This window comes from Eublepharis macularius, chromosome 5, assembly GCF_028583425.1.
Source record: "Eublepharis macularius isolate TG4126 chromosome 5, MPM_Emac_v1.0, whole genome shotgun sequence".
Taxonomy (NCBI): Eukaryota; Metazoa; Chordata; class Lepidosauria; order Squamata; family Eublepharidae; genus Eublepharis; species Eublepharis macularius.
Genome location: NC_072794.1, coordinates 26,005,992 through 26,018,826, shown reverse-complemented (window position 1 = coordinate 26,018,826; position 12,835 = coordinate 26,005,992). Strand labels below are relative to the sequence as shown.

Sequence of the window (12,835 nt, the reverse complement as noted above, 5' to 3'; positions counted from 1 at the left end):
AAAACAATAAAATATATAGATGCAATGTGGGAGAATCCAGGTCTAGAAAGCTCTCCCCCGCCCCCAAGAAACCAGGGTCAACAAAGCCTATTAGTGCTCTAAATTAGAGAGGAAATTCAAAATCTGAACCCTCACCTGAGTTCTAGCACTCTCTTCTGTACTACTACAAAATCCTCTTTTGCTGACACTTCAAACTTACTAGAAATCCTCTCTAACCTCCATAACCATGATCACGTCACCTCTTTAAGCTGATATGCTAGTTTTAGTATGCATTGGATTTAGGCTCTCGGTCTTTACTGTTTAATGTACTGTTGCCAACTATCTCTCTCTCTTTCCCCTGTTTTCTAAGTGCAGACATCGGTGCTTTTAAACCCCTTCATTTCCTTCTCTCTCTGACACGTTTAAGCTGAAAAACCATACCAACCCTCAAGCCATTTACCTTTCCTCCCTCAAAAGTTTTCCTTGAAACTCGGTTCAGCCAAACCTCTTTGGAACTCCCATAGCCTCAATTCTGTTGAACCTTTTACTGTTTAAGGCCAATAATATGCAGGAAATGAGCATCTACCCATTCTTCTTCTGTCCTTCTTTCCTTTTTAAAACTGAAAAAATTGCCAACGGATACTGCCAATTCGAACAAATGAAGGAACGGCAGGTAGAGGGGCTTCTCAACACTCTCTCTGTCGCCATTTTGTCACACAAAATCCCTCTCCTCAAGCTGCTTTTCTCCCCACAGGACCCCCATATCTTCCTCCAGGAAAGCAGCTGGGAATGATGATGTCAAGTGCACATATGACGAGAGGAAAGTGTTAAGCAGCGCTTCCTCTTGCCATTCCTCCACCCAAACTGCCAGCTAATTTCACACAGTTACATACACCACCAGGACATTGTCTCTGAAGTACCATCTGATTTGGCCCTTGGCTTATCCTCTCTTACTTCTATTTTGCTTATCAGCCCCCCCGTCAAGCATGCAAACCTTTTCAGAAAGGACTGTGCTGCTTCTCTGTTCTATACACAGCCTAGCATCATGCCGTTGTGACATAAAATTGTAAGTATTGTAGCACTAAAGTTATGTTATTAAAATGTGCAAACATATCAAAGTTAAATGCTCAGCAGAATACAATCCCGAAAGACTGAACCTACTTGACAGTATTTTGCTGTATTTGCTTCTCTTTGGAACACACTGAATTTACCACGGGGCTACTCTCTTGGTCTTTACCTGGCTGTTAACATCGGCTGTATGTTGCAGCAGTACTGAGACAAGCTCCTTGTGTCCTCTGTCACATGCCCAGTGCAGGAGAGCTCTACCCTAAAAATTTCAAGCAAAGAATGATGTTAGATGAAACTCGTATGGTAAAACAAGATGCATTTCACAAGATGCATTCATATTTCTAGGCCCTGCATTGCAGGAACTCTTCGTCTAGACCAAGGTTCTGTTTCCAACAGCCGCCGCCAAATGCCTCTGGAGCTCACACAGACAGAACGAAGGTGATGGCCATCCTATTTGTCCTGAGCACACTGTTCCATCTAGCTGCCATGGCTAATAGTCACTGACAGAACTTGTCTCCCGCATCTTTTTTTTAGAGCTATCAAAGCTAGTGGCCATCATCAATCTTGTGGTAGTGAATCCCATAAGTTAATTGAGTGTTCTGTTAAGTACTTCCATTTGTCTATCCTGTACAACAGAGTGGGCTGAGGATTAGGGTATGACACATTCCTAACAGGAATCTCTAATACATTCAAAAGATACTTGAAACAACCCATAAAGAATTACCTGTTCAGTCATAGTGGCTCACATGTCTGACATCACAAACACTCGGCTTCAAACCACTCCCCTCCAAAAAGCCACTCTTAAAAATCAAGGGACTGTTCAGAATGGCATTGGCAAAGGTGCTGTAGTTTGAAGGGAAAGGTGCAGGCAAACTCCAGTGCACAAGGGCTCTTTTTGCAATATAATCTACAACATCGGTCAGTGACCTTGAGCCCAGCTCCACACTGTTTCTGTATCAGTGGCTGACACGCATATCATGCACATTTAAACACCCGCAGAATCAGCATAACAGCCCTAAACAATCACAGAGTATTACTGTATTTATTTAAAAGGAAGATGACCCTGAATGTAAGATGGCCTGTTTTTTTAAAAAAATTACACATAAAAACAAAAGTTATTATTTGACATAACTGTAACTTGACATAACCGTACAATGACCCCTTCTTTTTAACGGTATACCTAGGAAAAACCTAGTCTTGCCTTTGAGTAAATACTGTGTTTGATTTATAAAGAGTTTTATGCAAATTTGCTTCAAAAGTGAAACAACTGTCTTAGCATAGGGGAGTTACCTCAATGATGGACAATTACTGCAGCATGGAGGTAGGAGGGTTCCCCAACTTCCTGTCAATGGGAAAAGTCATTATTCCTTAGAAACTTCCGAAGATGAAGAATAAAGCATTTCAAGATATGTGCCTACACACACTGAAGAACTTGCCCAAGAAAAAATGCATACAGAGGCCCATGAAAACTCTCAGACTATGTACATTTGAAAAGTGCTGAACACAGCTGTTGAGGAAATGCATCAGCAAGAGAGGAAAGGACGGGTAAAATAGAAAACTAAGCATGAGACTTTTGAGATATGTCAGACAGCCAGTAGCCCCCCTTGCCAAAACAAGAGCAGGACAGGATGCTCTCCTTACCTCCAGGAAAGGAGGAGAACCCTGACTGATGAGATGTCCGAAAGCAGTAACTCACTTAGCTGTCCATGACTGCTGACCATTCATACTATCAGCTGAAGGACCCTGCAACCCAAAGTCCCAGTGGCTGAGGATATCTACTTGGTAGTGCCTTTATTTATCCAAATCTCACTTTTATCCCCAACGGGGCCCAAAAGCAACTTACAATTCAAAAAAATGTAACAGAAACAAACATGAGAAAGGGGGATGGAAGCTTCTGAATACCAAGCAGACCTTCCAGTCCTCCTGTCAGCCAGCGGATCTTCCTCCCAGCTCTACATTATGACCCTTAGATTAACAGCCAGAAGCCAAGAACCCTTTGGCTGCTGCCCTTCAGCTCACAGTAAAACCTGCTGGAGGCTACTTGGCTTGAGAGGAATAGGAAAAAACCATGCAGTTCTTAATTAATCTGCTCAAGGAAGATTTAGATATTTTCTCAACACAAATGGTAGGTTGGAAAAGCAGCAGAGTGACTCTTTCTGGTAGCTGCTGTTCTCACCTCCAGAGCTTACTCATGTCCAAAGTTAATCCCTTCCTCTCCCAAGGATGTTGAGGCTGGGGGAAGAAAGAGAGCAACCTTGACTCTTGTGACCAACAAAACAGGGAATCTACTTTCAGCGGAACAGGCTGTCCTCAGCACCATTTAATTCCATCACAAAATGCACAGACTTGGTCTGACAGACAGTACTCCTTGCTTGGCAACTACATACGCTAATGCTACAGAGACTAGGAACTACATCTTAAAGTCAGCAACTTCAGATTCGGTTTCGCTTTCTCAGCCATGCCGGACGCTCCTCTCGGCAGGTCCGGGAGGAGACGACCGGGCACCCTGACCGGGCGGCTGATCTGCAAGGATTAGCCCCCAGGACTCCCAGTTAGGGAGGCAGGGTCCGGGACGCTGCGGGAAGAACTCCCCGAAATCAATGCGGGGGGGGGGAATTGCCCGTTTGTCCCTATGGAGGCCGGCAGACGTGCGCGGCGCCTTGAGTGCCGCCGGGCAACGAGAAACGGCAAATGAAAGAAACAGGCGGAAGCCTGTAAACAAGCGAATCCCTTCTGTTCTACAAGCGTTTGTGAAGGAGAGGTTGATCTGAAGAAGACTCGCTCTTCCCCTTTGGTGAGTTCCAGGATCTGGCTGGCGCCCCCCCCCCAAATGGCAGCAAAGAAGCAAAGTCCCGCTCTCGGTAAGTCAATCTCGGCTACCTTACAGAAGGGAGAGTCGCTCGAAGAGTTGGTGCGCAGGGCGGTGGTGGAAGCCATAAAACCCTTTGTTGACAAGCTGAACGAAACTGATCAAAGGGTGGGCTCAATTGAAAGCGAAGTGAAAACCATTAAGGAAGTAGCGGGGGGGGCAGAGAAGTCTGCTCTGGAAAGTGCGTCACTTGTGAAGGCTACGAAAAAAGAGCTGAAGTTGGTGGAGAACCAGCTGATCGGGCTACAGGTGGAACGAATGCAGACAACTTTGCGTCTTCAAAATGTGAAAGAGGAGGAAAATGAGGATCTGTGGGATTTGGTCTCGGAACTACTGGCGACACCCGCGAGGACAACTAAAGAAGAGGTTAAAAGCGCCATTTTGGAGGTCCGTCGGGCTTCTTCAAAATATGCAACAAAGCGACAGTTGCCTCGCGAGATCATTATTGACTTTTCATTTAAAAAGATTCGGGACACTATCCTATATAACTCATACAATGCGGATTTGGACTTTATGGGTCTTAAAGTCAAGATTTTAAAGGACGTTCCATTTCTAGTCCGGAAAAGACGTTTTAAGTACAAAAAGTTCGCAGCTCTTCTGAGGGACCATGGAATAAAGTATAAATGGTTACTTCCGGAAGGAATATGGTTTAGACATAAAGATCAAGCCTATAAGATACTATCAGAAGATCAACTAAAGGATTTTGAGGATAAAAACCCGGAATTCCAGTGTACCAAGAACGAAGAAAAGGAGAAGCCTGAGGGGGGGGGGAGGAGGAGAGCACCGCAGCTGCGGTTGCACAGAGAGAATTGCGTCCGGGACCCAGAAGGGGGAGGAAAGTTTAATTAGAATTTGAAATGTGTAATCTGTATGATTAACCACCCCATCATCATTTTATTGAGCTATTTTTTTCTATTATGGCAGTATGAAGGGAAAACATTGAAGTGTAGTGTTGAATGTAGTTTATCCTTCCCTTTATGTCCCCTTTTCCCCGCCCCTTCCCTTTCTCTTCATCCTTTTCCTTTCCTTGTGATAGTCTTGTGTAGTGTTATTGTAGTGTTGTGTAGTATACTGAAAAATAAAAAATTTATTAAAAAAAAAAGTCAGCAACTTCAGAGGCATTCCCTTTTGAGAGTTAAAAAGGGATCGTGTAAACCCTTGTGACACTGTAAGCAATATTGGAAGAGATGTGGAGGGCTGTGAGGGAAAAACTGGGAAAAAACAGGGGGCGGGGCAGAGAAACAAGGTTTTACGTCCTAAAAATGTGCAGCTTTAAAATGTTAATGTAAGAACCTACAGAATTCCATAATTTCTACATAATTTCTAAATGTAATACATTTAGTAACATATTATAACATGTTTTATGATAATGTGTAATTAAATTATGCATCTTATGTTGCTAAAAGAGTAAAATAAGTTTGGGTTTGATAGGAAAGTAACCATGCTGACTCCATTAGACTGGATAACCAAAGTATTCTGAACCAGTATGACACCATGGAGTTCAGGGCTGCATTTCCCAGTTTGAGCTCGCTTACTATACAAGGTATGACTGGAGTGACAGGAAGCCATACAGTAATTATGGGGCCAAGGGGAAGGTAAGATGGAGATCTGCTTGGCCCCTAAGAACCTCTGTTTGGTGAAAAACCTTGCCGTTGTCCAAAATAGTAAAGAGATTTATCTTGGGTATATGGATCGCACTGATTATATACCCTGCAGTGTTTCTTGCTTTAAGCTTCACTTCCAGCTGAGTCCCTAACCGCTCAGCCAGTCTGCTTGGTTTCTGTGCACTTCATCAATACGATCTGCTGTGTCACTGATCACAGATGCTGTTCTGCCCATTCTAGCAGAAGAGATGTTTATGGTTAAAGGGATCTGGACCTAGTTACCTAGAAGACTGTGATTTTGATTCTGATTTTCCAATACTTAGATGCTCTGATTCTAAGAAATATGGGAAGCGACTGTCATAGGTATCTTGGTCAAGTATGATGCCAACCGCAAGTATTGCACAGAACTGCAGAAAGTTCTTTCCAGCAGATTCTCCCTTTTCCAATGTCTCTGTGACAGAACAAAGAGCAGACAACAGATGCCATCAGATGTCCACTAATGATTAAGAATTAGTAGCATCTCTAGAGTAGTGTTTGGGCATTTACTCTTTATTCTTTATTGTACCAAAAATGACTAATGGAGACTATCAGTGTGGTGTAGTGGTTAAAGTGTTGGACTAGGATCCAGGAGACCCAGGTCTGAACCCCATTCTGCCCTGGAAGCTGAGTGACATTGGGCCAGTCACACATTTTCAGTCTAATCTACCTTACTAGGATGTTGTAATAACAACATTCTATTTATATACCACCCATCAGGATGACTTAACACCCACTCTGAGTGGTTTACAAAGTATATTATTATTATTCCCACAACAAAACACCCTGTGTGGTGGGTGCGGCTGAGAGAGCTCCTAGAAGCTGTGACTGACCCAAGGTCACCCAGTGGAGGAGTGGGAATCAAACCCGGTTGTCCAGATTAGAGTCACGCGCTCAGGGCTTTTTTTCAGCAGGAGCGCGGTGGAACGGAGTTCCAGCACCTCTTAAAAATGGTCACATGGCCAGTGGCCCCTTCCCCTGATCTCCAGACAGAGGGGAGTTTAGATTGCCCTCCGCGCAGCGTGCAGAGGGCAATCTAAACTCCCCTCTGTCTGGAGATCAGGGGAAGGGGCCACCGGCCATGTGACCATCTTCACCAAGGGAGATTTAAACTTTAAAAAACTCCCTCCTTGTTCCAGCTGACCCAAAGTGACATCACTGTGTGGTCTTGAGTTCCACCACTGAGTTCTACCACCTCTTTTCCCAGAAAAAAAGCCCTGCACACACTCTTAACCACTACACCAAACTGGATCTCCAAACTGTACGGATAAAATGGAGAAGAATTATATAAGCTGCTTTGGGTTCCCACTGGGAGAAAAATTTGGGGTATAAATGAAGTAAATAAATAATGGACCTGAAATTCTGGAAATGATTCTTGAAGAAACACTTCTATATGAAGATGTCAGGTCTACCACTGAGCCACTACAGATATTCTTGACTTGCCTAGACTTACAGAGGTTTACCTGCATGTCCCCATTCTTCCCCAGCACTGTAGGTACATCTGCATTGCACCTGAGGATGTCCACTGTCAGTTTTGCTCCCTTCCATTTATGTTATCTTCAGATGCAACAGCACTTACAAGCATTATGGTTTTGTTAGTCACATCCAAGATACAAAGGAATTCATAATAACTATTCTACTATAATGACCTTCTTGTTCAGCTGCCATCTGGAGAAAATGTGTTAAGCAACAATCAATGGTTTTTTAACTCAGATACCTGGGTATCTCATCACAATGGAGAAAAAGGTTATGATTCCATCGCAATATCTCCTTTACCTGGAACTTCCTTCCACTAGAAAAAATAGATATCACCACACATAAGATCTTATTTTAGAGAAGCAGAAAGACCAAATTATAATACTAAAGTATTCATGAAAATGAAAGATTAAATGTATTTTCACATTTGCAGCAGTGTGTTTTAGTGAAGAAATAAAGCACAGTTCCTTGCTATCACTGTTTCATTGCAACAGCTTTGATGTACTAGAAAACAGGGTTGCCCTTACCTGTAAATGTTGTTCATTGAGGTCTTCTGTGCAGGCACACATGGGACTGCGCATGTGCAAGCCTGCCAACCAGAGGATTTTACGGCTTTTACAAAGAGCCTCCCAAAGAGCATACAATGCTGTTTCCTGCCAAAACAGCCCACTTCATGGGAGAGGTGGTACCCCAGCCCTGTTTCTCTTGAGCTGCCGAACTCTCCAGGCAAGTAGGGAAGGTATGTGTGGCTGCACAGAAGACCCCAGTGAACAACAGTTACAGGTAACTGCAACCCTGTTTTCATTGCCAGTCTTCTGTGCAGCCCCACATGGGTAATTAACAAGCCACTTACCCACAGAGGAGGGATGGATTTGTCACTGAAACAGTCTCTACAGAACCACTTGACCCACTTTTGCTTCCCTCCTGTTCTGCACATCTAGAGTATATTGCTTGACGAATGCATCAGCAGATGTCCATGTCATAGCTCTGCAGAGGGACACCTTTGATGAGCATTACTGATGATGACTGTGATATGGTGGAATGAGCATGGACCTCCATGATCATGAGAGCGGATGGAAATGTGGAAATAAGCATCCTTAAAGTCCAGGACTGCAAATCTAGTCTCCGGGGGGGTAACAGCTGTAGTACCATATTAAGAGCCACCATTCTGACCTTGTGTACCTCCACAAACGTATTCAAATCCCGCAAGTCAAATATGGGTCTGTAGCCCCCATCTTTCTTTTGGACTAGAAAAAATCTGGAGTAGAATCTCCATCTACACAGATCTGGGAACCTATTCAGCAAACTTTGGCAATAGCGGCTGGGATGTTCTTTTGCTGTTCTTTTGCTAAGGGATAGCAAAGAAACATTGTTTTCCACCTTTTTTTTTACCAGATGGGAGGGAGAAGGGAGGCAGAGGCAGAAGGATAGGGGAAGGAGTAAGGGAGTGGGAAGTGAGTGGCCAGTCCTTGCAGGAGCTCTCCTTCTCTGGCCAATGAAATTCTCTAGAAAGAGAGTGCCTTTTCTAAATGGCCTTGCAAAGGAGTTAAGGCAGGCTTGCCTCAGAGAAGCCTCCATTTTGTGTGCTCTGGCTGCCTGGAGAGATCTGAGAACCTGCCTGCTGCTGGACTCTCTCTCTGGGACATTCTGCATGGCTCACTTTAAGCTGACAGATCTGCATATTTACACTGATCTGTGCTGAATTGGCTTGGGTTCCTGGCATTCTACACTGCACAACATCAAGGCGATTTGGTGTCCACTTTCTTATCAAATAAGTTGATATATGAAGCCGCCTTTTGTGGGGGCTGGAGCCAATGTCAGTTTAAAAAAAAAATTCAGTCCATGCATCATAACATTGCAGTGTTGGAGCCCATCCCCCGTCTTCTTGTCCCTGTATTTGCTGATTGGGCACTCCCGTGCCCAACAATTAATTTTTTAAAAAATCCTGGAGAGACAGTTGGTGGTGGAGTTCTGCGGGAAAACCTACAAAGAAGAGCATACTCAGGGAGAGTGAGGTGAGGGAGTATGCAGTGTCTTGATGACCTCTAACTCACCTGCCTCCAGGACTATAACCAGCCTCTTACATGAGCTCTCCATTTGCTTAGAAGGGTGCTTTAATTTATATCTCGCCTTCTTCCTGGGTGGCTCCAAACACTCCAGAGCCATTCATACCACTTTCTTAGAACCTGATCCATCGTGGGTTGGATCCAAACAACTGCTTGACAGAATGGAAAAAGAGGATGGTGGTCTTGCAGTTGGATCCGAGGATTCTCTTGACCTGGAGTGGTATCAGATCCGGGAAACTGCTGTCAGGGCTGATGGGCTTGCAGAGCACGAGGGTGAATGATGCTGTCAGTTCTGAGACAATGGAACCAGATCTGATGGACTCGGGGCACCTGAAGTTGAAACAGTAGGCAGAGTCGCGTCTGATCAGTCGGCCAATTCCACAAGAGCAGAAGATTTGGCGGATGGGCTACTCATAGCCGACAGAGCTCACTCCTATAATACAGCTTTGAGGCTAGTTACTCTCTTGGCCTTGGCCTTTGGGGTGAAGGACGGACAGACAGTGTTTGCACATGTTTATATTAAGGCCTTCCCCCAGGCTGACAAGGCACAGAGAATGCCCATCAATTCTTGTCATTTTTGTATTGTATTGAGTGCACCTTTTAAACAACACTTTTCCTTCCATGCTTACAACTGGAATCTCTTTCTCCTCTCTCTCTGCTTGAACAGAAAAAGCAGCGTAGGAAGAAGATCAAGGCATCAGCATGGCAGGGACAGGGGAGCTCACTGCAAGAGAACGTCTCTAACCAGCAGCAAAAGAGAAACGAAGGGCTGGGGTGCAACCCTGCCCCCCGGGAACACGCTGTTTTGGTGTGAAACAGCCATGTATGCTCTCTGGGAGGGGAAAGGTGCCCCTTGTAGGATTTAAAGCTGCAAAAAACAACCAACTGGCAGACTGAGAGCCAGTTTGCTGTAGTGTTTAATAGCGACAGGATTCTAATCTGGAGAACTGATTCCTTGCTCTTCCACTTGAAGCCAGCTGGGTGACCTTGGGTTAATCACAGCTTCTAGGAGCTCTCTCAACCTCACCCAACTCACAGGGTAATTGTTGTGGGGATAATAATAACATACTTTGTAAACCACTCTGAATGGGTGTTAAGTTGCCCTGAAGGGCAGTATATACACCAAATGTTATTATTATTACTATCTGTGCATGCAGAGTCCCATATGAGACTGCAGAAAAGAATGACAATGAATTTGATGCTATTCTGAAACTTGATTTGACCTTGCATGACTGTGTTACACAGGGAAATATTACCCTGAAGTGAAAAAGCACTGCAATTCTTCTGTTTTTCATTGGAAAAAGATGCAAACTACAAGTTCATTCTTAAATGCACAGTATTCAAATTCATGCAAGGTAGGTAAGCATCTGTAGATGACACACCAACTTGGCAGACATGTTAATGTCTAGTTGGGAAATCACTGTGTTTCATTTGTTTTAAGTTTCCTTATATGTATTATTAATAATAACTTACATCATATTATGAAATACTATCCTCAGAAGTAATGTAGTAGCAAAGAACTGTATTGGTTTAAAGACTGATTTGGATAACTGTATGAAGCCTGTTTTATCCTGGTGGTCCAAAAGCCATGTCTATGGTTCACAGAAAAACTTTGATCCAAAATCTGAGATCCAGCATCTAACATCTCTCTCTAAATTACATCCATAATTTCCAAGCAACAGCACCTGCTACAACTGAGTCACCTTATGGGCCCCCACACATGGATATAGTACAGGAAGGAAGTATCCTTAAAATTTCATGAACATAAAAGCTTTGTGACACACAAAAACTAAAAATTCTCTCATAAAAGCACACTCCTTCATATGAATAACATGCATCTACGAACTGGACTCTAGTCCATGAAAGCTTATGCTGGGATAAAATTTTACTAGTTTGAAGGTTTCACAACACAAGACTATTTTGCTTTTTCTGCCAAGCAAAATTTTAATTTGAAGTCGGAGAGGGCAAAATGATACACATGTAAAAACCAATTCAACTTTGTGCTCTGACTGCTTTTCTGAAACACAGCAGATGTGGATTATTATTTTGAGTAGGAAAATGCCATCTCAGACATCACGTATTAAGCTTTTCAACTCACTTTCTGACCCAACAAGTAATTAATTTTGTATCACATCATTTTAATGGTACACTAATTAACCTTGAATTAGAATGGGTTTTGGCAACGACTCTTTATAGAAACTCACATTAGTGGTATGTAAATTATTGAATCTTATGGCACTCAGTTACACAGCACAGGGCTAAAAGAAGGAAAGCACAGAATGTATCTTAAACTCTCAAAATTATTTATACCAATTCCCTGATGAACATTTTGCAGTAGATGAGAAGGACACATTTCTTACTACCGACTGAGCTTTCGGAAGGATTACACTTACCCTCGCAGCATGCTATTCAGGATTAGGAATAACTGTAAGCCTTCCTGGTCTTAGTACTGGCCCATCCATCAAGGTTGACCAACAAAGCTTTCAAGAAATGCTCGAGTCTTCATGATGGTCTTACTGAAACCAGTCTTTCTAACAGTATGTTTTCTAATTTTCAATCTCCCTTCCCCCAAGTTTATTAAATACAACAATACATGATCAAAACAAGTATACAGAGCAAACAACACGTCCATCTAATTCCCAGCCTTAAGCATAAACTATCTGATGAAACATTTACCACTGAATGAGGTTCCCATTTGCAGTCTTAATGCCAGAAATGTCACAAATGGGAAAAATTCCATTATGGACAATATTAATCTGGCATCTTGCACATCCATGCAAAGTGCACTGATTAAGTATAAACAATATACGCAAATCAGCTGCAGCACTCCAGCTCAAAGGCCAAATTGGAAACATTTCATGAGCTGAACAGCTTGTCCATCCTTGGCCTACAATCTATGCTGCACAATAGTTGCAGTTAATTCCAAGGACAACTATATGCCACTGGGCTGCACGTTTTATTTCCAAGCCATACATTAAGATGCTAGGAGCTCCGTCCCTGAACATAATTCATTCCAAGTAACTTTATTCATTTCGATTTCTTGTAGAGAAGGAACTCATCCTTTCGATTTCTTTGGGCAGTTACTTTAAATCAGTCAAACACAGTCTGCTTAGCATTTATTTTAAGTCCAAAATCAGGACAGTGTCTGTTCTATGCAGAAAACGCTACAATTCTGCACCAAGGTAATAAAAATTCTGCACAAATGACAGCTTAATTCTGACTCATGAAAATACAGGTTTTATTTATTTAAAACATTTTATACTGCTCAAAGGGTCTAAACATTTTTTAAACAGCATTAGAACACCAAAATTAAATCAGCAAACAATCATCAAAAATACAAAACCACCAACAGAACTAAGTCAGCCAAATGCCTGCTGAAAGAGGATTGTCTGGTATCCCTTCTAGAAACTTATGAGTGACTAGAAACAAAGCCTGTTGTGGGGAAAAATGCAATGGGCTCTAAAAAGGGGAGAGCGGGCAGGCAGGCATTCCCTCCTCTTCCATCACTGATCCTGGTTGGTGAAGGAGGGGGGTGGGCATTGCCACCTGATCCAGACCCGATCTCAGCAACATGAAGGGGTGGTGGGCTTTGTTACCTGCTGTACATCTGATACTTTCTGGGTAAAGGGGGCAGGCATTGCTACCTGCTCCACTCCTGATCTCAGCTGGGTGAAGGGAAAAACGAGCATTGCCTTCTGCTCTGTGCCTAATTATATATTAAGGCATGAGATTCAACA

At 43.1% G+C, this 12,835-nt stretch overlaps 1 protein-coding gene across 1 annotated transcript in view; it reads right to left on the bottom strand.

The window, feature by feature from the left end:
- ACBD6 (acyl-CoA binding domain containing 6) overlaps positions 1-12,835 on the bottom strand; it is a 172,390-nt gene that overhangs the window by 76,581 nt on the left and 82,974 nt on the right. The window contains exon 6 of the mRNA XM_054981553.1: positions 1,217-1,306. Within this exon, the coding sequence (XP_054837528.1) occupies positions 1,217-1,306 (90 nt within the window). The remainder of the gene's footprint in view (positions 1-1,216; positions 1,307-12,835) is intronic.